Raw genomic sequence first — 27295 nt, 5'->3', positions numbered from 1 at the left:
ACTGAAAATGTCAGTGTCTGACAGGAGCTAGGTCACTTCTTTGTAGTTAGTATAACCCCCAAGAATTTACAAAAAAAAAGAACCTCCCCTCTCCTTTGACGACTTGGTATTTGGAACTTAATATAACCTACTGAAAAGATGCTTGCTAGAGAAACATTGATACTGGTAGGTTGATTTTTAGTGGAAGGTAAGTATTGTGGAATGCAGATTCACTCTAAGAGATGTAGGAAGAGTCATAGGATGTACTTCAAAATATCTGTTCTGACGGGTGGACAGTATCACAATTAATAGTACAGTCCTAACACCCCTCATATTAATTGAGCCAATAAAAATCATGAGGACATTAATATCCCTTCTTGTACTGTGAAAGCTATTCTAATTGTTTTTTTCTTTGTTTTTTTTGGAAGCATACAACTAGAACATTCCATGGCTTGGATGGAACTGTCTTAAAAAAGGATTCTGGCATCTGGATTAACGGGTTTGATTATACTGGGATCTCTCACATCACTCCTCATCTGCCTGAAGTCACAGAATCTATTCGCGCTCCTTGTGAAGATGCTCCATTTTGTGGCTTCCCTTGGTATTTTCCAGTACACTTTCTGATTCGGTTGGTGTCTCTGTACTACTTGTAAAATGTATTTAAATCTGAAAGCACTCCTGTCATTACAATTTGTAATGCTATTTTAGACATAAAAATATTAACCACTTTGCTTCCCAATTGGCTGCAATCCTGCACCGGTCCACTCAGGTGGCTCTTTGAACTAGATATTAGCCACCTCCTGTTCCAGTCATTGTCATGGGCATCATGAGAAGACGTGCCCGCCTCCAATCTCTGAGCCACCCTCAGAGGTGGGGCCTCAGGAATCCCCAATTGATTGAACCTCACTGAGTTTTTGTAGCATGCTACGAAAGACAAATTAAGTAATCTATTTAGGCTTTTTAGCACTGTCAAAGAAGCAGGAGTATGTTTAAAATGTCTCTTCTTCTCTTGCCTGCTCTCTCCCCCCCCCATCTTGCCTCCCTCCTTTATACACACACCAACAGATCACACAAATGCAACACTCTTACCACACCCACTTAAATACCCACTGACAAGCCGTTAGCACTTAAAGTATCTGCAGGACAACACTCTGTTTATATAAACACTGTATAGAGAGACCCTCAGACAAAAGCAAATAAGAGTGTGATAAGATGTTATGAGTTAAAAGCAGATATGCCCATTTGCCCACATGTTGTCCCACATGTTGTCATGGCGATCCAAGCACAGGAGAGGACATCCACAGAACCATTCAAACAAATATAAATCTGCACATACAAAGCCAGTCAAACAACAATTACATAAAATATGTATGAATTGTAGTCCATATTTTCTCACCTGTGGTCTGGTTTTTAAAATCATAAACTGTTTAGCATTTTCCCGGAACTTTGATGATGTGATGTGTTTTACTCCCATTTAATGTTCACTTTTTTAACCTCTCTACCTCATTAGACAAAAGCATAGTTTGAGTCCTATTGTTGCAAAGAATCACATGTAGTCCCACACCAATGCCACCCTTCTTAAATTGCTTTAGTATGCAGTCTCATTAGGATCTTGGCTTGCTTCATCCCATTATTAGTTATTTTTGATTTGTAGAAAATGTTTTTACTTGGTTGTGCTGTCCTTGATATACAATTATTGAAGCTTTTAGTATCACAAAGACAACCAGCTAGGTTTTCTAAAATTTTTACTAGTTGCTCCAGGGAAAGTATAAATTCAGATCTGTACACTGTTTAGCATTTGTCTAAATGATATCTGTTTCAACTGCTGAAATGGTGTCTGTGGATCCATGAGCTAGAATTATTTTTTTCTTTATTCAATTTAATGTCATTTCACGACTATGCCATAGACATGATGTTGTCATTTATACAAAAATATCAATAAAAGATACATTTTGGTAGTTGAGCATAGAAACATCAACCGTACAAAGTATGCATCATATCACCTCAGCGATTGTTCTACTCCTGTGCAGTTCTTTTCTATCTAGCTATCCTCATGCTACTCATTTTTGTCCTCCACTTCTGTCCTAGACATAGAGCCCCTGTAGTAACCCATTGTGTCTTTAGGGTGTTATTTTGGTGTAACTTCTTCCAAAAGCACTCTTCTCCTTCCTTACACATTACAAGATATAGAACCCAAACTTCATGATTAGCAACCTGTTCTTGATGCACCTGAATGGCGTTTGCCTCCTAACTAGCACTAGTGACAGATTCAGACATCCAGTTTGTATCACTTGTAAAATGGGGAATTTGCAGAGTAGTGCCTGGGAAGGAGTCCATAATAAGCGATACCCTATCATAGGCCGTATTATGGATAGTGCGTACGTTCCCGTTTTGCGCCATGGTGCACCATAAAACAGGTGAGCCCGGCACCAACAGGGAAAGAACACCCTATTACATTGAATGCTCTCCCGTCCCTGAACTGTGCTGCTCGGGGGACAGTGCTGTCAAGTAATACAGAGCGGCTTTCATGCAGCCGCTTCATGTTTCACTGTGCTGCACTTTTAAGAGGAGAGAGAGAGATCTCCTTGCAGATGGGTGTAGTGAGTGTCTGGTGGGTCAATAGGACCTCCTTTAACCACTCCAGAGGGCTGCCATCAGGAGGCGCAGGGGGCACACTGTCATTGTACCTCCTGCCAGTTTCTTTGCTATTGTGCCCACGTCTGTAATATGGTGTGGGCGCAGAGGCAAAGGGATTCTCTCATTTGCATGGGACCACGCAAATTAGGGAACATTCTTTGGTGATAGTGCTGGCGCACATAAAGCACCAGCGCTATCTGTTTTACAGAAGGGGCCGCACAAGCATCTACGGCCCCTTCCGTAATACCAAAGTACGGCAGGGGCATGCAGAGTGGGCACTAACACAGTTGGGCTCCCGGGGCACTTCCATAATACAGCCCCATGTCTCCAAAGTCTTCCCTCAATCGTGCCCAGATAGTTGCTACACTTAGACACACGCAAACTAGATGGACAAACTCTGCTGAGTGACCAGTACAACTGGGACATTTTGCTACATGCTGGATTCATATTCTTTATTTGGGATTGGATTAAGTAGTTTCTGGTCAGGAATGTGTACTGTTTCATCTGGAAACTTGCATTAGCCTCCCTTTTGGTTTGTTTAAGTGTTATCCCACTAGTCCACTTTAAGTTCCTCTCAAAATGTCATCATCCAGTATAGTTTTAGACAATATGGGGGAGTCTGAACATCTTTTATGTTGTATCCTAATGATGGTGGTGACAAATATTCGATTACTGAAGGCCTTTGCAGTATAATGAAGCAGGAACCACTCTCCTTTGAAAATCGTCCCACCACTTGGACAGTTCTCTGCCTATATAGGAGCATTACTTTAGTAGATTTACCTAAGGTACCCTCAGTGCTGTCCAGCTCCATGAATTTAGAATCCAAGAATAAGACCCCAACGCAGTGACCCAGTGCTCCTATCCTGCCAGTTCCCAAATCCATCTGCCTGTTTTAAAGCCCAAAAGAAAGTATGGATACTGCACCTCCCACCATTTCAGGATCTCTTTCCAGACAAGTGAGGTGCACTCCATCAGTATAGCATCTGTCCACCTTATGCTGTCAGATGCATGTTGCAACTTCCAGTTGTATTCTTTCAGCAAGAACATGGGGACTGTTATTGTTGGGATCCAACCAATAAATCACCTGCTGCATTTAGACTACAGCATAGCACATTTGAAGGTCTGACCCCTTAAATGTCAGTGTTCTGTATTATAAGCTGTATTTGTGCACATGGTCTGTTTGTAATTTAGCATACGCAACTTCTCCAGTCTGGCATCATTCATGGTGTTATTTGTCAGGTTTTTACATTGGAAATTCTATGTTTTATCTTTTAGAAAGAATTGGTATCTTCCTGCTCCAGAGGTACCAGTCAAAGAGCGTCCTGAATTGTTAATGCGCTCCAAAGAGAAAATGCCATGGGGTGCCACAAGATTAACATTTGAGGTAAAAGGTAGGTGACTTATTTTAATTTTCATTTTGTCAAGAAAAACGTAGTCTCATTCTTGGTATCCAACGTGGTGTGAAACACTTTTTTCTGTCATTATTGAATTATTTTCAAACACTTTGACCTCTGATTTGGACTACCAAGATTTCTATTTCCTCTTCACTACATTTTCTCTTAAATGCAGCCTTTTATTCTTAAGCATGGATGGTTTCTAAATTGGCCCTGGTGTCCAGAAGCTAAAAAATTAAATTGTACTGTTAGGAAATCAACAAGCTACCCATTTTGAATTAGGTTTTCTGCTGTTGACTGAAAATTGATGGGCATTCAACTGGGCACCTGGATAATATTTCAGGTCTGTCTTCTCTTTGTGCTATATATGTTTACTTTTCAACTTGGGTAAAATGAAGAAGATACTCCAGTAATGAGGATAGTGGTGTTTATAAGGAGTCACAGATCTCAGGTAAGTGTCTGCCAGCACCTGACCAGAAAACAACGTCCTGTTGTTCAAACCCTGAAACCTCCCAGCAAGAATTCTATAACGGTTCACCTCTCAATATTGTTGACAAAGTCCACTTAAAAATGTAGTCCATCAACACCTGAGACTTTGTCTGGGACAATGTCAAAGACAAATTTCAGGAATCCTACTGACAGTGTCAGGAAAGCGTTTCCCACAATGGTGTGGGAGCACTTAGTGTTTTTTAAAATACCCCTCACACACCAAAAGGCCCCTTGGTGTCATGCTTAATCATAGGGGTCTTCGCACCCCTCTAGCGGGATGCGGCGTGCTACAACCTACGACTACGCGGGAGCACTTGTAGTAATGACTATGTGTGGTGTATGTGATGCAAGTGATAGGTATATTAATGTGAGTGGTGGGATTTAGTGAAGGATTAAAAAGATACCTGGCTCGTGGGTATTATGGAAAAAACTTTATTCACAACCCCGGGCTGGTACTACTAAAAGAAGTGAAGTGCGAGGTTGGACCTGTCGTGTTAATGGACAGTACCTAGTGTGTGCGTCAACATGTTTCGGAGCTTGCGCTCCTTCTTCAGGACGGGGGCACAACTTCCCCCACAATACTCACGTTTCACTAGTTTGTAACAAAAATTTGTGTAAATAACAAAAAAGTGAAAAATTCAATATGTGTATAAAAATACAGGCTATAATATGCCTACAGCGGTTTAGCTCAAGTTCAATGCAAATTGCATGACTTAATAGGTATTGCTTGCTTGCTTCATGAGCCTTCAAGAACGTCTGGGGGGTGATTGCTATTGTGCAATAAACTCGGGATGAGTTGTCCTCCGTCTTACCCCACACGCTGCTCCGCCGGAGTGGGGTAAGACGGAGGACAACTCATCCCGAGTTTATTGCACAATAGCAATCACCCCCCAGACGTTCTTGAATGCTCATGAAGAAAGCAAGAAATACCTATTAAGTCATGCAATTTGCATTGAACTTGAGCGAAACCGCTGTAGGCACATTATAGCCTGTATTTTTATACACATATTGAATTTTTCGCTTTTTTGTTATTTACACAAATTTTTGTTACAAACTAGTGAAACGTGAGTAAGGTGGGGAAGTTGTGCCCCTGACCTGAAGAAGGAGCGTAAGCTGCGAAACATGTGGACGCACACACGAGGTACTATCCATTAACACGACAGGTCCAACCTTGCACTTCACTTCTTTTAGTAGTACCAGCCCGGGGTTGTGAATAAAGTTTTTTCCATAATACCCACGAGCCAGGCATCTTTTTAATCCTTCACTAAATCCCACCACTCACATTAATATCCCTATCACTTGCATCACATACACCACACATAGTCATTACTACAAGTGGTCCCGCGTAGTCGTAGGTTGTAGCACGCCGCATCCCGCTAGAGGGGTGCGAAGACCCCTATGATGAAGCATGACACCAAGGGGCCTTTTGGTGTGTGAGGGGTATTTTAAAAAACACTAAGTGCTCCCACACCATTGTGGGAAACGCTTTTCTAACACTGTCAGTAGGATTTCTTTTGTTTATGTAATAAAGTCTGTGGAGTAAGAATCCTACTTCGTTACTCTACCTCCCTCCTTTTGTTTATTTGTAAAGCCAAATTTCAACCAGGAGGACATATCATACTCTACTGGAACTACTAGGGACGTTTTTGTGGTTTGGCTTTTATCACTCAGGACACAATTGTTATGATCACACATAGAACACTCCACAGATTTTTCGACCCCTGGCCACTAAAATTCTCTCTGACCCTTTTTTCCATCGCTCATATTCCCAAATACCCTTTGGGGGCCATTTCCAAGGCCCTTTTCCCCAAGTAATTCGGCAAGTAGTTAACAAATCCGTACCCACGCTCTTCGCATCTGACCATCTACTACTCTGCCAACTCCTAAATTGAGACAAACATTATCTCATTCAAGGGAGTCTCCATTCTTGTTCAGAAATTGCACCACCAGACACTGCCAGCATTTGATGCGCAGAACACACTACTACCCTATCCTCATTCACACCCTTATTTTAGGTGCTTTGTGACATTCTGGACAGATAATCTGCAATGACATTCCTCTTACCAGGTACGTACTCCGCACAATAGTGGTATACCTGTAAGTGAATTTGCCATTTGGAAATCCTTGGCGTTGCTCTACCACCTCCTTTTGTGCTGAATAAATCCACCAAACGTTTGTGGTCCATACAAAATACAAATGGAACACCCCAGACGATTGTCCTAAAGTGTTGCGCACCCCACCACAGCGTGATTGTTTCTTTCTTATTAGTTAAGTAGGTCAACTCGGACCCACCTAATGCTCTAGAAGCTAATGCGATCACGTCCTCCCTACCACCTTTTCTCTTTAGTAACAGCACAGCTCCCAGGTCATCATTACTGGCATCAGTCATGATAATAGTGGAATCATGGAAGTCAAATGGTTTTAAAGGTAGGGCACCTACAATATGCTACTTGATTTTCTCTACTGCATATTAGCACTCCTCACTCCAAAACATGCGTACATTCCTTTTTAAGAATGTTCCTCAGAGGAGCAGTCTTTGGGGAAAAGTGAGGAACTCATTTTGAATATTACTTCACTAGACCCAAGTAAGTTTTTAACTGCTCCTTATTCTTGGGACATTGGGTTTCCTCGATGGCCTTCAAAATTTTCAGTTCAATGCCCTGGCACTTCTGCGTTGTGCTAGGTAATCCACTCCAGTTGCCTCAAATATACATTTGTCAGCACTCCACGTCAAACTTCTTTCTGTCAATGCTGACAAAACATTTGTTAGCTGCTCATCATGTTTTTACATTGCTCCCAAACAGCAGGATGTCCTACTGGAATTATAGAACCCCTTTGTGATCCTGGGACATTTACTTAATGAGCCTTTGAAAAACTGAGGACACTGACATAAGGCCAACAAGCATGCATTTGTAACGAAATGCCCCAACTGGAGTAATAATGAAGTGAGATGTTTAGAATCCGCTGATTGCATTATCTGGCGTATATTAAGACTTGAAAACACAATAACCCTCCTTCAAAGTACAGAGCATCTTTTTAATATTGGGTATGGGTTTCTGGTCAACTCAAATCTTGTGGTTTAAAATCACGTAAAATCTTCACACAACCTCAGAGTTTGGTTAACTTTACGAACCAGGACGATAAGAGAACCATTCATAACCTTCAGTAGGTTCTGTAATATCAAAATGAACATGGTGTTGAGTTAATTCTGTAATTCACCCCTCAGACACAGCAGCACTTTGGGAACTGCAGGTTTGGCATTGTTTTTCAGCACTTTTGTGCTTCAATCCCAGCATCTTGCCTAGCTGTGTGTTAGAGTTCAGGAAAAATTGTATCAATTTTCCTTTGCAGTACACACTCATAACATTTTTACACCTGACATTGAGTAAATGTGATTTAGAAGTAACCCAAATCTGAATGATTAGGATCACAAAGTATATCCGATTACCCCTGATCATTCCACCCTGGTAAATTTGGCTCATAAAATCCATCATGGTCGTATGTTCTCCAATAAAAGTTGCTATCAAATTCTCCTTCAACCTCAATTTTTGCCCATTCATATACAGAAATCCTTACACTCGAAGATCTTAGTTTAAGAGGTTGGAATTTCTTGAACACCTCTGACCTTATGATTGTTAACTACATTCCCGGAATCCGGCATTACCTGGACCATAATATCATTAAGATGCATATCACAGGTTGGATGTTTCCTCCTAATGTTGCACTGAAAACTCATTATCTTGAAACCCAAAGCCTAAGTACAACATTACTAGCATCTGCACTGTTGTTATCCTCCTCTGTTAGCTAGCACAGATTTGCTTGACATGCTACAAACCCTCGTAAGTGACCCTTCTTAAAGCATTTAAAACATACTCGATTAATTGTCTTGATAATGGCCATGTCTCCATATCTAGATTGTCAGAAGAAAGCAAATGTTTTAACGTTTTCCTGCTGGATGTTATTTCAATTAACTTGTTGCCGATAATTTCATTTGGTATGTCACTGTAATTACAAGTGAGGCCATTGTTTTCAAAGCGGAGACAAAATGGTCAGTCTATTACCCTGGTTGTTTTGATTTTTGTAATAATTTGTGTGTTTCTGGTACCACATTCCTACTTGGTCGAAAAACATTTAGGAAGTGTTTAAATATTAGTAGCATACTCATAAACCATATTGTGATTGTTCCCCAGCTTCTTCCCGGTGAAAAAAGTATTATCGCTGAAATCAATAGTTTTTTTTATTTTTTAAAAAGCCTGCCTTCTGGGCCCAAGACGTGTACTAATAAAACTTTTTTTTTCTTTTTATTAGTAAATCCGTCAACATCATTGAGATCAATCGTGACCATTTTAGTGGCTGCCTACCCGCACTAATAAAAAATGGTTTGGGGAAGATATTTACCTTCCTTGAAAATAAATAAATGATAGTTCTAAACTGTACTTAAGAAAATCTTATCTCTTTACTAGGTATCAATCATGAGTCCACAAACTCGAAGTGGAAATGTACCCAGCATTCACAAAGTATGGTGTAAAAACTCCAGTATTGCAGAGAGAATGCTTGGTAAACAACGCAATGAGCCAATGACAATGTGAATGTCACTTGACTTAATTATGGTTGTTAACAATGCAGGCAATGCAGCAACACCAACGACTTCACAATGACAGTGAAACTCTTGGAAATTAAATTGTTCCAACCACGGCCTGACCTCAAGATGGCGTCCTTAAACGTTTGTCATTTTCTTATAAACTTTTTTTATTTTCAATTCAACCTAACACTGTCTCCCACAATTGGGCAGTTAACGCCAACCAGAACAGGCAACCTCTACGCCTCACAACTCCCCTGTTTCTAAAGAAACGTCCCCTACCAGACAACAGCTCACTGGCATATACAACCAGATGGCTAGAGAGATCCCCAGCCCCTGTTACTGGGAATAATATTGAGACAACAGGGGGCTATGGACTACTTCGAATGTCTCTTGTCACCCTTTTTAGGCATGGTCACTTATGTCCATCCATTGCATTATCAGTCTTCTGGCCCCTTGCCAATGGGCCTATGTGGCACAGTTCTGTGCCCTCTTCCGCACCTCTCAAGTCGTCCCCGGGCTAAGGCTGCCACTAAACAGTTTTGTCAGTTCTTCAAAGAATCCCAAATTTCTTACATTTCAGAGAGCATCCCTCTGACTTATATACAAACTCTTCCGCCCTCATGCACCAGCCTAAGATATCCCGTCTGCCGAAATTTAAATCCCATAGGATATAATGGGATTCATATTTCTGGGTACGGGATATCCGTCGCCGTTGTGATGGAGTAACCAGTCTGCCAATATCTAAATCAGGCGATGTTAACAATGATGTCATAGAATGCGTGTTGAGTGATATACAATGTGAGGGTATAAGCAGTGAATGGCGAGGGCTCAAGTACTAGTTAATTCAGTTAACCAAAACTAGTGAATTTCAGTGGGGTTTTGTAGTAGAACGCCTTAACCGCAGCAGCAACTCCGCCTTGGTGCGGGCGTTCTAAAGAGTGGGCGGGGCTGCGACAGCCGTTGGCCGTTCGCAGCATCAGGCAACGAGTTAAAATGTTGTTGAAACTATCAGTTTCACTTAACTATCAAGTCACGTTGGAGCCACAATACGCGGGGTAAAATCAATTTTGGCCCCTCTTGGACACTCCCCACCCGGCCTTGGGGGCAGGGTTTCACTGTTTTGGAACAGGATACTATGTCTCCGATTCCTAAAATGGCTGCTGCTACATCTTAGTATATGTGATGGCAGCCAATTAGACCCTATCTTTAAATTCTTGGGATCCACAGATGTTGTTCTGCGCAATAAATACATTTTAAACCTTAACTTCTCAAGAACTACTGAACTGATTGACACCAAATCACAAATACTACCCCTTCTGCACCAAGATTTTGTGTAAGTCCGCTCAGCCGTTTTGGCAGTAGATGTGTCAAATTTTCCTATGGAAAATGTCTTTTAGGGAACCCCCACCCCCCCCCTTTTCTTTGTCCCTCTTGACGGATCACCCCGACAATTTCAAGGAAGGAGCTGAGGTGGGTGAACTTTTTGCTTGGAAAGTTTTAGGAAGGTTCGTCAAACGGTGCTAAAGTCATTAGCAAGCAAAAAAACACCCATACTCACTACCGTCAGTGGGGAAAAAGACCTCTGAAGATGGTGGAAATTGTGATCTTACAGACATGGGATGATAGTAAAAGTCTATCCCAGCAGATCTCTGATCCATATCTCCCACCAGCCTGTGCTTGCTCTGGACCATAAACTTTAAGCAAAATATCTTAGAATAAACAACCTAGTCAAGAAACCCTTTCAGTGGAGAATGAAAATAAGAAACGTCAAAGAGACCTGCAATCCTGCTCAAAGCTGCCATCTTACTGAGAACCAGAAACTGCGCGCTGGCCTTTCAGACTTCTTCATCCATCACATTGCACCCGATAACACGATATCCTCACCACGGTGGTCATCATGCACAACATGGAAACACTAACCACAAAGGATCAAAATGAGGACAACATCCTTCCAACCCTACACGGTGTAGTGTGCTACCCATGTAAGAAATGTCTTCAACGCCCCACATAGAGTAGTAAGCGCATTATAAATGTTGCAATACAATACAGTTGCCGCCATGATCACACAGACTGTACCTATGTTCGACACACAGAAAAGAAAAAGTTTGCTTTACAGATTTTCATTTACACCCAACCACAAGGTGGCATAATAATGCACAGTATGTTTTGAGTTCAAACATACTGTTACAAGTAGCAACTTGTTTCTTATATACGATGAGTCAGAAACCGGATAAGTAATAAGAAGTGAGAGAATACCACCGCTATTAGTGATTTGGCGTTCAAGCAAGAAAATGCAATTACTAGTAATTTTGTGTGTACAACACAGTTTTGAAATATTTCAGGAACCTGAAGTGGCTCGAGCCCTGAAAAGAGAAGTGGGGGGACGCTGTCACCTGAAGTGACGTCACGACAGGAAGTGACGTCCCGAAAGGTGCGCTCCGATCTCGTCGCGAGAGGCCAAAGAGTAAAGTCCAGCTGTTTGGCAGGGGGGACGACGTCCACCCGGTAAAAATAAGTGGGGGGATGCCGTCCACCCGCGTGGTACCCCGACTCGAGCCCTGTATATAACCTGTTTTAAGTTCTAGAAAAGAAACCTGATCTTAAAGGCGTTCGTCGCCCACAGACACCAGAGGGCGCTGCGCTTTGAAACCGCACTAACAAAAAACAAGTACCATAGTTGTGAGTGCAGAAGAGGGAACCCCATCAGTGAAGCCTGCCTGTGTGTGGTGATATCTGCACAACACCTCCTGCACATTTCATGCCTGTAAGCACTTGCTGCCGCAGATTTTGTAAACTCAGTGAAATTGCAGAGACCATGATGGTAAGACCAGTATTACATATCATAGAGTGTAACAATAAAGAAAAGAAGTGGGTTCCACTCACTATGCAAAACAACAATGTAAACAACGGGGGAGACAGAAAACAGTACTATGGCTCATTGCACACCATGCCCTGACTGTCGGAGGAACTCCACAGCAGGGGCTGACTGCCTCAGCTGCTGTCGGGGGAGCAAGGGCCTCCCATCCCAACATGACTGCACTACAACACGCTGAGCCATGATAGACTGCAAATGGCTGTGATCCTTTAGCAGAAGAACACATGAAACGCAATGCCACTCCTTCACCCACCTTCCCATTGTAATACCAAGGCAATGGAATCCCCTAGTGGCAACAAGGAGAACTAACGACACCAAATGTAAAGTCTGCGATGGGAGAAAAGGCGGAACCACACAAGCATGTATGTTATCTAATGCAGGGCTCTTGTGGCACTATAGCCTTGCGCGGCGGGGGGGGGGGGGGGAGAGTGGAGGGTGTGATTCACTCGTGGGAGCGATAATTGCTGCCAGATGGTGGCGCGCGCTCCCGCGAGTGAATATCCTGACGTGCATGCGTTGCCATTGAAGGCAATGGATGCGTGCACGTGCTTGGCTGAAAAGCCTTAGCGCTTGCAAAAGGTCTTTTTCCTTTGCAAGGCATGCGCGTTGCGAAGGCCGAGACCTAATGAGGGATAGTTACCAGGATAATCAGTAATTGAAAACAGGCCGATAAGCAGATACATTGCTTTCATTTTTCAACACTCAGTAGTATTTACAGCACACTACTTTCATTTTTCAACACTCAGTAGTATTTACAGCACACTAAATTATTTGGGCAATATATATCTAATATATATATATATATATATATATATATATATATATATATATATATCTATATATCCAATTTTCAAGCATTGTGCTTCTTGATTTTGAGGTGATTGGATCATTTCTTCTTCACAAATGGATTACTGGTATATTTTCCTATTTACATCAGCCACAGAACTGAATCTACTCTAGTCATAGGTTCATTTATAAAGTGTGGTATGAACTAATGTCCTGAATTAAATTCCAACCATGGTCTGGTCTGGATTAAAACTGATTTATTGGAGTCCAGGATATGCGTCCCTCGTCCACAGAATTCTAAGTTTGGGAGAAGCTGGAATGAGTATCTGTAACATGCCATCCTGACGCACCTGGAGCTGAGACTAGTTCTTTCCACTGTGGTTCCATGGACTCATGGTCCCTCAAATCTTTCAATCTCCCAAAGGATTGTTAAATGCTGCGGTGATTGGTCCAGACCCCCTAGCCTTGGGCTCAAACAATCAATAAATTAAATTGACAGGTTAAAATAAGAAGGAAAAAAACGGTTGTAATTCTCCATGTGGAAGAAACCAAGGTGAATGTCACGTGTTACCTTGGAGCACTTCCTCACTTTGTCTCCTTGCCTAATCCTAGTTGGCTAAACTTCTACCTGTCTGAGAGTGAGATCCCTCTCTAGGCCAGAGTTGGGTTTCTGCTGTATTTGGCACGACTGGTACCTGTTTTAGGGAAAAAGGAGAACCATTAATTATGAAGACGGTAATTTCTCTCAGCCTTCCCTGTTCCCCCATCCTCAGATGCACAACTTACGAGCTGTCATTGTCAGAGCGGGACTCGAATCTCCAATGTCCCCTCCATTTCCTGAATCTCCCTCATGGTTGGAAAGAGTATGTGGATTCTTACAATGGTAAACACAAAACATAAGTTTCCCCAGGCCTGAGTTGAGTAGAACTACTTTTAGGACTTAATACAAGGATTTAGCACTTTGCCCTAAGCTGCAATTATTAGGCAAGACAATAATTTAAATATTGCACCATGTTAACTTCAACATAGCAGCTCGTCAGCTGATTGGCTCAAGGGAGCCTTTTGAACACATAGGGGGAGGGAACACACTGCCTCTCATCCCAGCACATTTCACCCCATTGCATCTTGGTAAATGCAGTACGCTTACTTTCAAAGTTGCTGTAGTTTTTCACCAAAGTTGGTGCAGGTAGTGCTTTTATCTCTAGACACGTGTTTCTGGGTTTAGCTCATCATCTGTAGAGAGCAAAGAGTAGTAAGGAGCAGAGGAAAGTCCTCCGGGGTTGCTGAAATGGTGCCCAAATCTTCACAGGTCACAGTACCTCTCCACAGGCACACAGGTGCATCCCAGGAGAGCTAGTCGGCTCAAGGGATCCTTTTGAAGACAGGGGGGAGGGAGCACACTGCCTCTCTTCCCAGCACAGTTCACTCCATTGCATCCTGGTAAATACAGTACGCTTACTTTCAAAAGTTGCTGTAATCTTTCACCAAAGTTGTCTTGGTATCAGGGCACGGAGAGTCTTTAAAAAGAGTAAATTACAGACTGTTACAGGATTAGACGCTCCCATCAAATAGTGCCACCGTTCTTGGAATGCAGCTGTGACCGCTAAAAGCTCTTTGACAAAAATTGCATAATGTGCATAAATTGCATAATTCTTCCCTGCAAAAACTGGCTGCTACTCATCTGGTTGCACCAGAATTGGTGCAGTAGTGAATGCCAACTTTAGTTATTCAAAGGCTGGCGTTCGCTGCTGTATACCTGACAAAGATGTGTGCTTTGTGCGGCGATAGGTAGTACCACCTGGCAAAAGTTTAAGGTGAAATGCCGATAACAATTTACAAACCCCAGGAACTTTTAAACTTCTTTAACATTTTTAGGAGCTTACCATTCTAAAGCTACCTTGACTTTGAAAACATCCATGGTCGGGCCATTAGAGGAAATAAAGAATCCCAAAAATTGCTCAGTTGTAACCTGTAATTCGCATTCTCCATCTTGGCTAGCAGATTTAGGCTGCAAAAAGACTTTGAATTCCTTTAATAAGCTGTTGACAATTTTTTTAACCAGATGGGGCTTTGCATAGACAAAAGGAAATTACCTAATACTCCAAAAGGCCTAATATAGTCCAAAATGTGGCTTTCCGTTCATCCCCTTCCTATATCCAAACCAGATCGTTTGCTCTTTGCAAGTCCAAGTTAGTAAAAAGTTTATAAACGTTTTCACTTGATTGAGGAGGACCAGAAATAAAGGATGGGTATAACGGTTTCTGATATAAATATTGTTCAAAGCCCCTTACCCTATACAAGTCCTCAGGTCGCCACCTTTTTTTTTTTATACAAAAAACTGTGGTGAGGACCCAGGAGGTTTGGAGTGTCATATAAAACTGTTGGCCAGGTATTTTGTTTTTATATTCTATCCGTTTCTCATTCATTAAATTGATTTGACTTCAGGGCAGGTTTGCTCAGGGATTTAGATCAATCTAGCAGGCGAAGTCTGTATACTGAGGCAAGGTATCAGCTCCGTGTTCACCAAAAACATCCTGGAAATCTTGATGGTGAGAGGGCACCCCACTGTGCTGGCGACTAAGGATGTTGAATGTTTGTCTTGATCAATCAATCATATCATTTGTAAAGCGCACTACTCACCCGTGATGGTCTCAAGGCGCTGGGGTGGGGAATGCTGCTACTGCTCGAAAAGCCAGGTCTTGAGGAGTTTTCTGAAGGTCAGCAGGTCTTCGGTCTGCTGTAGGTGGATGGGGAGGGTGTTCCAGGTCTTTGCGGCGAGGTGGGAGAACGATCTGCCGCCTAAGGTTGCTCTTCGGAAGCGGGGGACTGTGGCGAGGTCGGCGGAGCGGAGCTGGCGGGTGGTGGTGTAGAAGCCGAGTCGTCTGAGGTATGTTGGTCCGGTGTTGTGGAGTGCCTTGTGTGCGTGGGTGAGGAGCTTTAAGGTTATCTTCTTGTTGACCGGGAGCCAGTGCTGGTCTCTCAGGTGGGGTGTGATGTGGTTGCGGCGAGGGATGTCGAGTATCAGGCGTGCAGAGGCGTTCTGGATGCGTTGGAGCCGTCTCATGAGTTTGGCCGAGGCTCCTGCGTAGAGGGCGTTTCCATAGTCCCACATACTGCTGACAAGGGCCTGGGTGACTGTTCTTCTCCTTTTAGTGGGGATCCACTTGTAGATCCTACGGAGCATGCGGAGGGTGTTGAAGCAGGAGGAGGAGACGGCGTTGACCTGTTTAGTCATGGAGAGGGTGGAGTCGAGGGTGACCCCTAGGTTGCATGCGTGGTCGGTGGGTGTTGGAGCAGTTCCCAATGCGGTCGGCCACCCGGAGTCATCCCAGGCCGAAGGGTTGGATCCGAGGATGAGGACCTCAGTCTTGTCCGTGTTCAGCTTCAGTCTGCTGTTCCTCATCCATTCAGCAACGGCCTTCATTCCTTCGTGAAGGGGGTCCTTAGTGAGGGAGAGTATCCGCTGGGTGTCATCGGCGTAGGAGAGGATGTTGAGGTTGTACCGATGAGCGACGTGGGCGAGCAGTGCCATGTAGATGTTAAACAGAGTTGGGCTGAGGGATGAGCCCTGGGGTACGCCGCAGATGATCTCTGTGGCTTCAGAGCGGAAGGGGGGAAGGCGGACGCTCTGTGTTCTGCCGGAGAGGAAGGAGGTGGTCCAGTCCAGGGCCTGCTCTTGGATCCCAGCGTTGTGGAGGCGTGTTCGTAGTGTGTGGTGACAGACCGTGTCGAAGGCGGCTGACAGGTCCAGGAGGATGAGGGCTGCCGTTTCTCTGTTGTCCAGCAGGGACTTGATGTCATCGGTGGCGGCGATGAGGGCAGTCTTGGTGCTGTGGTTGCTGCAGAACCCGGACTGGGAAGGGTACAGGATGTTGTTCTCCTCGAGGTAGCGGGTCAGTTGTTCGTTGACGGTCTTCTCGATTACCTTTGCCGGGAACGGGAGCAGGGAGATGGGCCGGAAGTTCTTGAGGTCCTTGGGGTCCGCCTTGGGTTTCTTGAGTAAGGCGTTGATCTTGGCGTGCTTCCAGCTCTCTGGGAAGGTTGCGGCCTCGAAGGAGGTGTTGATGACTTTCCGGAAATGGGGTGCGATGGATGTGCTGGCTTTGTTGAAGATGTGGTGTGGGCATAGATCTGACGGAGATCCGGAGTGGATGGTGTTCATGATTTTGATGGTGTCATCGTCGTTGATGTTGGTCCAGTAGAGCAGGCGGTTGGTGCGGATGGTGGTCGTGGGGGCAGAGATCTCAGTGGTTGTCGGGCGGTTGTGGCGTTGAAACTGTCGTGGATGTCTGTGATCTTGCGGTGGAAGAAGGTGGCCAGCGAGTCGCACAGGTCTTGCGAGGGTGGGACGTCATTGGTGTTGGAGCTGGGGTTGGAGAGTTCCTTCACGATGTTGAAGAGCTCTTTGCTGTTGTGTGCATTGTTGTCTAGGCGGTCTTTGAAGGAAAGTCCTTGATGGAAAGTCTTTATTGAAGGCAGTATACAAATGGGAATTGAATTGTTCCAGTTTCCCAATTTATCAGTGGGTATTGTTTTCTGAGCCAGTGTAACCCTAGAATTATCCCATGCAATGGGGCATCTATTAGGTCGAATAGGATCTCTTCCACATGACTTCTCATGGTGGACATCCTCCCAGTGGTGGGTTGATGAGTTATGGGGCCATAGGATAGCTGTGACCCATATACAGAACATGCATGTTCGGGGATTAACTTGCTTTCTAATAGGATAAGATTTTTGGTTCCTCGCTGCAGTTCCGGCCCTGCCACATAAAGGATCCACAACACAAGCTTGCAGCGAAGAGGACCAGCCAAACCCACAGAGGGATCAAGTATTTGAGAAGTTTCCAGGTAGTTATGTCACAGGCCATAGGTCTGAGCAGGAGTAGAGGCTGCATCCTTGCAGTGCCTTAATGATGTGCTTGTTGGACCAGGAGCACTTCTGTCAGTTAGTCTTGCCCATATGGTCCATTTGCAGTGCAAAGAGTGTATCAGGCTGGCAGACCTCAACACTTGACAGCATTGGTAACAATGTGCAGGGCTTGGAACAGGTCACTCAATTACTTGTGTTGGTGGATATTAATGTGTATACAGTAGCCGTGCTGCCGATAATGGCACTTGGCAAATTGTGTCAGGCTGATGGGGAGTGCAGCCTTAACCGGAGAATCAAAGCTATTGAGAGTGAATGAGTTGTGTGCAATATTCTAGTGTCACATCATCAAACCAGTGCAAATTAAGTAAAGCTGGAGACACTGGAGAGGTGGTGGGAATAATCAATCCCATAGGTGCTAAGTTTAGTTTTTTTGGCTAGGTGTGGCTTGGATTGACATAAGGCCTGTCTAATCTGATATCGTAGACATTTTATTTTTTAATGTTCTGTTAACCTTTCAACCTTTGCAGAAACACAATATGAGTTACTTTTTCGATTCTGATGTTGAGGAGGATTCCGAACTTGGGTACAGTCTTCTTGTCTAAAGAAATAGCATCAGCATGGGCATAGAGGAAGGCTTTCATCCATCCAGAAAATATGCAGAGCAGTACATAAGGCGTGAACCGCATTGGGGCATTTGGATGAAATCTATTATGAGATCAACAAAAAGCTCTCCAAAGGGAGGGATAAAGGCGCTAACCAATGGGTGCCTACAGCACATATACCATCTGTCTTGTGCAATATAGGATACAGGCCAGCCAAATTTTTGGAGCAGCCATTAAATCATTGTTTTTCATACCACAACCCATCGAGAAGTTTCCAACAGCTATACGGTCATTCAACAATCAGGATACATCAGATTCAGTGGATGAAACAGCATTTTTATTAGTACTGTCAGCAAAAGATTTCCTGTTGGAAACTCATCTTGGGCAGATTGGTATGTAGCATAGTTAGTAAAAGCTACCTTTTATGGCAAATGGGGGGCATGGAGCAACCCTTTGACATAAGACCAGGTTCTGATCGGGGTTTTAGTAGATATGAAGAAAGCACTTTGCGTCCAGAGGAGCCCAAAATCGAGTGGAACCTCAAATGTATTCCTTAGATCGGTAAATAAAGTTAGTTTTCTCTATAGCCAAAATACAAGTAAACTTAAGAGCAATTCGTTCAGCCACTTAGACAGAATACTTTTAGGGTGCAAATGGTGTAACTAGCAACCAAGTATGCTTCATAATTGGTTTGAGGCGGGAATGACAAACATGATGTATAAGAGCACAATTAGGCAAGAGTAAGATCAATATGGAGCTTTCTGAGGTGGACAGTGTTGAGAATACAATCAAGCTGTTCCAGTCTGGTGAAGTGGGAAACAGGGAATCTGGATTTAACACAGGACATTATAACAAAGTGATATGGGAAGTAAGGCGCAGTAGTAATTCATACTTAAATCATTGGGCGTTGAAATTTGATGAGTTTCAGTCATTAACAACAGTTCTGCCACATCATGATGCAAGAAAAATGTTTTCAGACACTTCGACAAGGTGGACGTCTTCCGCAATGGTATGAAAGCACATAGCAGATCTGCTGCTACAGCATCAAGAGCAGAAGAATAATAAGCATCCCATTTCTTTCCATCGCCATGGTCTTCTATTAACACTATGGATGCAAAATCTGTCCTCTCATGGCAACACTACTGAAAGGTTTGGTTTGTTTCGGTAAACCTATCGCAGCAGCAGACAGTACATACATTTGTTCTGCTGAACCAGAGTACCATCTGGGAAGACTAGTGTGTCTAAATCTTTCTTAAGCGCTTGTGTATAGATTGAAGGTGACTGTATATCACCGTCAAAGCAGAATCCACATCATTTGAGACTGCAAAAAGCATTTGACTTTTGGGGTGTATAGGGATGAAGGCTAAAGTGTTATCAACAGCAGTAAACCACAAGGCAGTTCATGGAGGGGTAAGGGTGTGTCTTAATGGCCAGAGCTGCCGATTTTGGAACTGGGGATCAAGGTTTGAATCTAGGTGCTGGCTCATCATCCTGTGATTCTGGGCAAGTCACTTCTCCTGTGCCTAGGAAATGCGCCTGGATACCCTCACAGGTGATTAACTGCGCTATTCAAAATCCGAGTATTATTATTATTACTATAGAATAGTTGACCGAATTGAAGCTGGGTTCGTCTCAACAGGAAAACCTTATAAGACAACATTATTAATGGCACAGAGCTCCTTTACAAAGTTATACATTTCCTTGCCTGTCTTAGGGGCATATTCTCAAGGAGCTATCGCCGAGTTATCAGCACTTTATTGCAGCCAAAGTTGCGATAAAACTATCGCCCCATTCACAAGCTGGTGCTAACAGCCCATATCACCAGTTTACCTGTGATAGCAGCCGCAAAAAACACCGCCTCAGATGACCCCGGCAACTATCGCTAATGAGATGCAGAGTAGGTGTTCCCGTGCAAAAAGCCACAACATTATCAACGACCAATCAGATCGGCGGTAAGATCACAAAACATGCGATAAGGCACGTTAGCTGCATGAAATGAACACCTGCTCTGATCTGGTGTAAAGTTGGACCACAGCCCGCAACAGAAAAGTGAGCCAAGGCCAGAGCCATACCTGAAGGGCAACAGATGCCATGGAGCCACTGAGCATGCAGGCCGGACACCCAAGACGGCAAATAAACCCACCGCCACCACCCCAAGGACCCCCCCTCCCCACCAACGCTGAGGCAGCACAGACAAAAACAGCAGACCTTCAGAAAACGCTCCAACCTCACGGACCCAACACTAGAGAATGTCATTGCCCACTACAGGCCCGAAAAGACAATCATCCTCCGCATCCTGGACATCATTGCCCACAGGCTGACGGTACCAACACAGAAGACAACCAGCATCCCGCCTCAGACAAAGCTGCTGGCCGAGCTGCTACTGTTGGCCTCTAGTACCTTCCAACCAACAACTGCCAAAGTCGGAGGAGTCTTACAGCCAGCCCAATCCAAGTTCCTCACAATGGTCGTGGATGACCTCATCACCTTGGTACCCTACTACCTATACTTCCTCCACACTGCGCAGAAACAGCCGGAGACCAAGCAAGGCATGTACGCCATAGCTGGCTTCCCGCACGTTTTGGGGGCAATTGACTGCACACGTCCTCCTGGTGCCCCCTGGCAACACTGCACATAATAACCGCAACATAAAGCACAATTTTTCCATCAATGTGCAAGCAATAGCGGTACCCCGGTAAATCTCCGCCAACGTTGACGATAGCCACCGATGCAGTGTGCATGATTCCTACATCGACCAACAGTCCATCAGCAACCAGCGCTACCAGGATGTCACCTAAGAAAATGCACTACTCGTTGGTAAGTACCAAATGGACACACCACACACCTCAACTCCACAATCATGCAACCCACAATACTGGGAATGCACACATTACAAACTCACATACAACATGCCCACCCACCAGGCACAACAGCAAAACTTACTATGGGAACCTGGGCCAGCCATGTACATAAGCCATCAACGGCATGGTACCTCAGCCACACAATAGCAGGATGTGAGGAGAGGTGGGAACCAGGCATGTGCAAAGGAGGCAAGTGACCCATGAATGTGAATGTAAACAATGCCACGTGTGGCGTGGATGTGATGGCCGGACTGCAGCATGCAGACCACACACACATCCATGTCGACATACACATCTGAAGTATGGAGTGTAGTGGATGCTACATTTTACCCCAGCCACTGGGGAAGCTCGTGGAAATGTAGCTTATGTACCTCCTGTAGGCATGAGCGGGGTGGGCTGGCCCGGCGTACGTCAGGCCAGCGTAGTGGTGTGAATAAAAAGCACGTAGCTCTGGGCGTAGTCCTCTTCCAGAATGCCTAACGTCTGACAGGGCGGCGCCCCTCGGCCCGCCACAAGGCCGTCGCTGTGAGCAGTGTAGCCTGCGATCCTGTTCTCTTGCTGAACCCCAGGCTCAGGTTCCCGAACCCGAATTGCCCGTCACTGTGCACCCAGGCCTCACTGCTTACCTGCCGTGTGTAGAAGAGGGCCCACCACGTACCGGTTCAGCTCCAAGCCCGAGGCACGCGACTTTGGCAACCTGCTATTACCATCACTCCCTCGAGCAAGGCCAGCAGTACTCCTTTCTCGTTGAAGTAATCTACCAGTATAAACAGCGGACTAGTAGGTCACACATTTGGAACGGAATCTTGATTACGCCATGGCAGAGAACATTATTTATGGTAGATTTTATGTCACTATACTCCCTTCGATGTGGTCCCACCAAGTCTGTGCTCAGCATTACAACCACACATGGCTGTGGCCCACTGCTGACCTCTGCCTCCGACCTACACTGCGGTCGAGTGGGACACACAGTTGGAACTGAGTCTTGATTTAGCAATGGCCGAGTTCATAACATTGTACCGGCATCATCGCAGACTGCATCCCCTCTCAGCCCCTCTTAGTGCAACTAAGTCTGTTCTCCGACATTCATGGACACTCTCTGATTGAAATCTGGTGGCATCTGAGTCTATGGACTGGGGGTTGTCTTCATCCTCATGTAGTTGATACCTAAATTGTGGTGGAAATAAGGCTGTAGCATTCCACTCCTCAATTTGCTACTTCCGGACGGCTTCTGCCCTCTGCATCATGCCTTGGGGGACACCCTCCACTGTCCCCCGCAGCCCTCCGCCACATTCCCCTTGGACATCGAGGACCCGCTCAGTCAGCGTGGTCCTGCCTTAGTGCACCTCAAGGCACTGTCCTGTAGCGTGGTGCCTGTGCCGGCTGCTGTGCATCCGGGGCCACTAACTCTGTGCAGCTCAGGTCAGGGACCCTTTCTTCTGAGATATTGGATAGCCTCTGAGACGATGGCCTTGGGTCATCAACGCCATGTGTTTGTGGACCTGCGCTGTCCGCTGCCTCCGGGCTCAACTGCGGTCTACCAGGGCACACACATCAAATCGAGTCCTGACCAGCCCGGACGTCGCATCACCGCAGGAGGCACACGCCACCACCGCCAGGACCACCTCCAACTGCCAGTGTCGAAACGTTGTACTGGCAGACTGATGGAGTGGCTCACACCTGTTGTGGATGCCATCATCTGCCTGATCCCCTGCTCAGCCCAGCAGGTGCCACTAACTCAGTGCGGTACAAAAGGGGGTGTGATGGACGGAGCCTCTGAACCAATCAAACACTCACACCCAGTCAACAGATCTGGGTTTAATCCATCACTGTTCTTTAGCCCACTCTGCCACCCCAGTTCAGACATGGCCATATGCAAATCAGTCTGACCCAGTGCCTCATGGGAACAGTCCAGCCCGAACTGCCAAGCCATACCTTCCCTGAACCGGAAACAAGCTTCCGAGGATCGGTTTCTGGCCCAGATCTCTGTACTGGGGTGAATGTATGACATTGTTCTGCATTCTGTCCATCAATTGTTGTTTTTCCATTTGTCACCCCGAGTGGGATGGGTATGCTTAGACGTGAGTCCCATGCTCTCCACACCACTGGAGTCAAGCTATCCTGGCTGAAGACGGCTGATAGCCAGAAATTGGTCCTAGGATGCTTGATTCCGCAACAGGAAAGACATGGCTTGGCAGTTCGGGCTGGACTGTTCCCATGAGGCACAGGGTCAAGGCTGATTTGCATATGGCCATGTCTGAACTGGGGTGGTGTGGAGTGCAAAGAAAACAATGGATTTAGGCCCAGATCTCTGTACTGGGGTGAATGTATGATAATGTTATGCATTCTGTCCATCAATTGTTGTTTTTGCACTAACTCAGTGCAACACAAATCCTCGTCCATTTCTGTTTTGGTTATGTGCTGTGGAGAGCTCACGCAGCAATGTCACCTCTGTCAGTGTGGGAGACCTGAGACGATGAGGACGATGATGCCAGTTTGCACCCACCACTGCAGCTGCATCAGGAATATCCCAAAGAAACCCAATCCTAGACGTTTTCTTTGCATGAGCGCACTTCGCTCTAGTGCCCAACCTCAGTGCACTGCAACTCACGGACACTTCTGTTTGCTCATTGAGTGATCTCTGCACTTGCTCCGGCTACCTCCATGATGCTCTGCAGTTGTCTCTGTAATGCTGGTGTTTTCTGTTTCCGTTTTCATAGTGTTCACTGTTGTATTTATTGCCAGCACCAACAACTCTGTGAGGGCAGGCTTACACTCACCCCACACACATCTAGCACAGGCGTCACTGTATTTGTGACCCTGCCAATAAAGGGGCCGGGAGCATGTGCCCGTTGGCAGTTCCACAAGCTATCTGCATGTGTCTGTGTGGTCATGATGTGTGCATGAGGGCCCCAGGCCCTACAACATTACATTGTGCTGTGTACAGCAAACGCAAACCATGCCATCGTAGGCAGCGGGTTAGAGCTTGGAGATGTAGCTTTTTTGTCAGCCACTCAATACGTAGAGGGGTGTACTGGGCCATCGTATGGAGGACCAGAGTGGGTGTGTGGATGGTAATTCTGGGGCTCTGGGCCTGGTTCAGTACAGGAAATGTGCAAATGCATGTGACTCTGTCGCAGTGTGGGTCTCCTTTGTGGGGTGTAGGTGGTCCCTGATGGGACTTAGACACCTTGTATGTGATGTAGTTTGGCTTCCATGAGCTCTGACCCCACCCACGCCTTTTCGGACACCTCCTTTTGGCATTCTGACACCTGGCATTGGAATGCGATGTGTGCCTCGGTGACGTGTTGGGAGCCAGCCGTGGTGACGGGTGCATCCTGCTGTGTGGTTTGTGCAGGGGCTGGGGTCTCCTCTATGTAGCTTGGCTGCCCTGCTCCTGGAGGTGGGTTGCCAAAGATGTCCATGAGCTGTTGTAGGACGTCGGTGTTGAAGGTGTGGTGGTCTTCTCCAGAATCACTGATGGGTTGTCTTGTCTGCTCTGCTGAAGGTGTTTTGTCCCTCTGCAATGTGAAGGGAAGGTGCATGTTAACATTGTGTTGACATTTATGTTGGTGCATTGTTCTTGTTGACATGCAGAGTGTGTGACAATGCACATTGTGACTGTTTGGGCGCTGCTGGCAATTTGATGGGGGACAGTGGACATTTGGACTATGTGACGGATGTGAGGTTGTACACGTACATATGCATCTCACAGTTTCCTGCTCTGTTCAATGTGATTGGTGTATTTCTGCGCATGAGCGGACCCAGTTGTGTCCCCTGTTCTGCAGTGTTGGTGTTGCACTTTGTACCACATTGTCATGGGATGTGCTGTGATTGCTATGTGTGTATGCTGCAGTGCGCTACGGGGATCAGGGACATGATCCAGGGTCATTGTGGGTGTGCTGTGTGCTACACATCGTTGTGCATGTGTGCCATTGTGCCCATCTACCCCCGGCTCCCCAGTGCCTGGTCATTACTCACCCTGTTGATGTTGTCAAGTCCTATCGAGCTGTCTGTACTCCCACCTCCTTGCACCATCTCACACTGATGACTGTGACCTCCATTTCCTCCAGCTCCTCCTGTGGCGCAGGACTCCCACCTCCTGTCGCCGTTGCTGCCTTCCTGTTGGGAGCGGGTTTGTGCTTGGTTTTCACATCATGCCAGCGCCTCTTGACCTCCTCAACACTCTGACTTCATTCATGGTAGTCCAATTGTGGGTCAGTTGATGGTAGTGTTCTGTCATCTGACGCTGATCTGGTTTTCCTGTAGACTGCACCCTGTCTTCCTCTCCCTCTTCTCCTTGGCATTCCTCGAGCCTGTTGTTCCTTGCTGGTGGTCTGTGGGGCTTGCGAGGCTCTCGTTCACCTCTGCACTCAGTCAGGGTGCATCCATGTTGCAACGCAGTTTGTATTGTGTTTTCTTGGTTGCTATTATAGTGCATTTTCCCGCCAGACTTGTGGGATTTGCGGGCCTGCCGCTGCTTTTAGTGTCGCGATTGGCTCATCGCAACTTTTTTTGTGTTTGTGTTTCGCATTTTGGGGGCTTCGCGTTGACTTTATCGCGGACATTTGATGCGTTGTCGGGGGCCTATCGCATGGTGCCTCCGTGTTGTGAATACTTAGTTAACACAGCGTTTTGTCCCCTGCAATAGACTGCGATGTTGAAAGTTGCATTAAGTTAATTTTGCGATGGTTATCACAGGTTCTTGAGAATATCTCCCTTAGTGTAGTGTAGCATGGGGTCCTACAGATGTTAATGGTGGGGATTAAAACTTTTCACTTTAACAGAACACCAGTAACTAACTGGGAAGGTCCATCACTGGGTGTTACAGATATTGTGGTATGTGGCAAAGCTATTTCAGTTCGATCAAACGGATCTTGATGGGGTCCACAGTTAAAATACAGCCTAAATCAGTGCTTCCCAAAAGTTTTAGAACCACGACCGAATTTTTAGAATGACCAATGTTCGCAATCCACCTAGCTTTAACATCTGGGCTTTCATCTGGAATTCAACGGGCTTTCATCTGGAATCTCCAGCCAGCTCTGGGGCTGCTAACCCTATCATTAGGAAACTAACAAGAAACCGGGAAAAAGCTAGATGTTATAGTGTTAAATAAGATTTTATCCTCTAACATGCCCGTCTCTAAACAAATGGTGTGCACTCTCTGGGGTACTGTACAAAAGTGGCTTCTCAATGCAGTTGATATTTGTCTCCCTTTATCCCTAAAAAGGGTTAACAATCATTGTCTTCCATCACCCTGTTTCACTGAAAAACTCAAAATAGAGAAGTCCAAATGTATTGCGCTGGAAAGGCACTAAAGGAGTAACTATGCATATAAAAGGGCAAAAAAGGAATATCCTAATCTTTGCAGATCTGCTCGTGCGGAGCATGTTTCGGCAACTATTTCTGGTGCTCTGAAATGCTCCAAAACACTATTCAGCATGGTCAAGGAGCTTTCAGGCCCCGAAACTAAATCTAGGCCCACTTCATAAACAACTGGCAATGTCAAGATCTGACTAATTCCTTTCTCCCGAAAGTAGATAAAATATACTCTGAAATAGTGAGTTCACAGCACAACAGTCCTCCTTCATTGCAAACTACAAATCCCCCACAGTCAGCATTTACACTGTTTTCAGTTGACAATACCCACCTTGACCAGGATAGGGCGCCTTATGTACCCATAAGCAAACTGGCCATATGGCCCCTATTAAACATTCTCTTTTAAATGTCTCCTAGGCCGTGTTATATCAGGATCTCACAGGGGCCCACTCCCTATCTCTGTGCTCAAGCAGCTGGAGCTGCCATCTTTGCATGTTATTATGGACCATCTGAAAAGTTCCACCAGAGTGGAAGCATGCTATGGAGCTCCCCCTTCTGAAGACAGCCAACGCTGATCCCGATTTGCCTTCTAATTAGCTGGCTATTTCTTTGTTACCGATTTTAGAAAGCACATCTATGCACAGCTGTCCAGCTTTGCAGAGTCACAAAAATTCCTTCACCCATCTCAATCGAGCTTCAGAGCTGGTTTTTCAACTGAAACAACGCTCCTTGGGGTTACGGAAAGACTGCGTCGTCATCTGGATGCTGGAGACACGGTGGCCCTTATACTGCTTGACCAGAGCGCAGCATTCAACCCGAGTCCCACACCTTGTTAGTGGAAACCTTAAGATCATTGGGCATCTGTAGCTCAGCCCTCGATTGGCTTATTTCTTTTCTTGCAA

At 45.4% G+C, this 27295-nt stretch overlaps 1 protein-coding gene across 1 annotated transcript in view; it reads left to right on the top strand.

Annotated features, from left to right (window-relative positions):
• Positions 1-27295, top strand: part of ERMP1 (endoplasmic reticulum metallopeptidase 1) — a 572215-nt gene that overhangs the window by 499555 nt on the left and 45365 nt on the right. The window contains exons 12-13 of the mRNA XM_086961418.1: positions 408-607; positions 3892-4007. Of these exons, the coding sequence (XP_086817544.1) occupies positions 408-607; positions 3892-4007 (316 nt within the window). The remainder of the gene's footprint in view (positions 1-407; positions 608-3891; positions 4008-27295) is intronic.

The sequence above is a fragment of the Lissotriton vulgaris genome, chromosome 3_1 (assembly GCF_964263255.1).
Source record: "Lissotriton vulgaris chromosome 3_1, aLisVul1.2, whole genome shotgun sequence".
NCBI lineage: Eukaryota > Metazoa > Chordata > Amphibia > Caudata > Salamandridae > Lissotriton > Lissotriton vulgaris.
The sequence above is the reverse complement of the archived record's forward strand: the minus strand, read 5'-3'. Positions and strand labels throughout refer to the sequence as shown.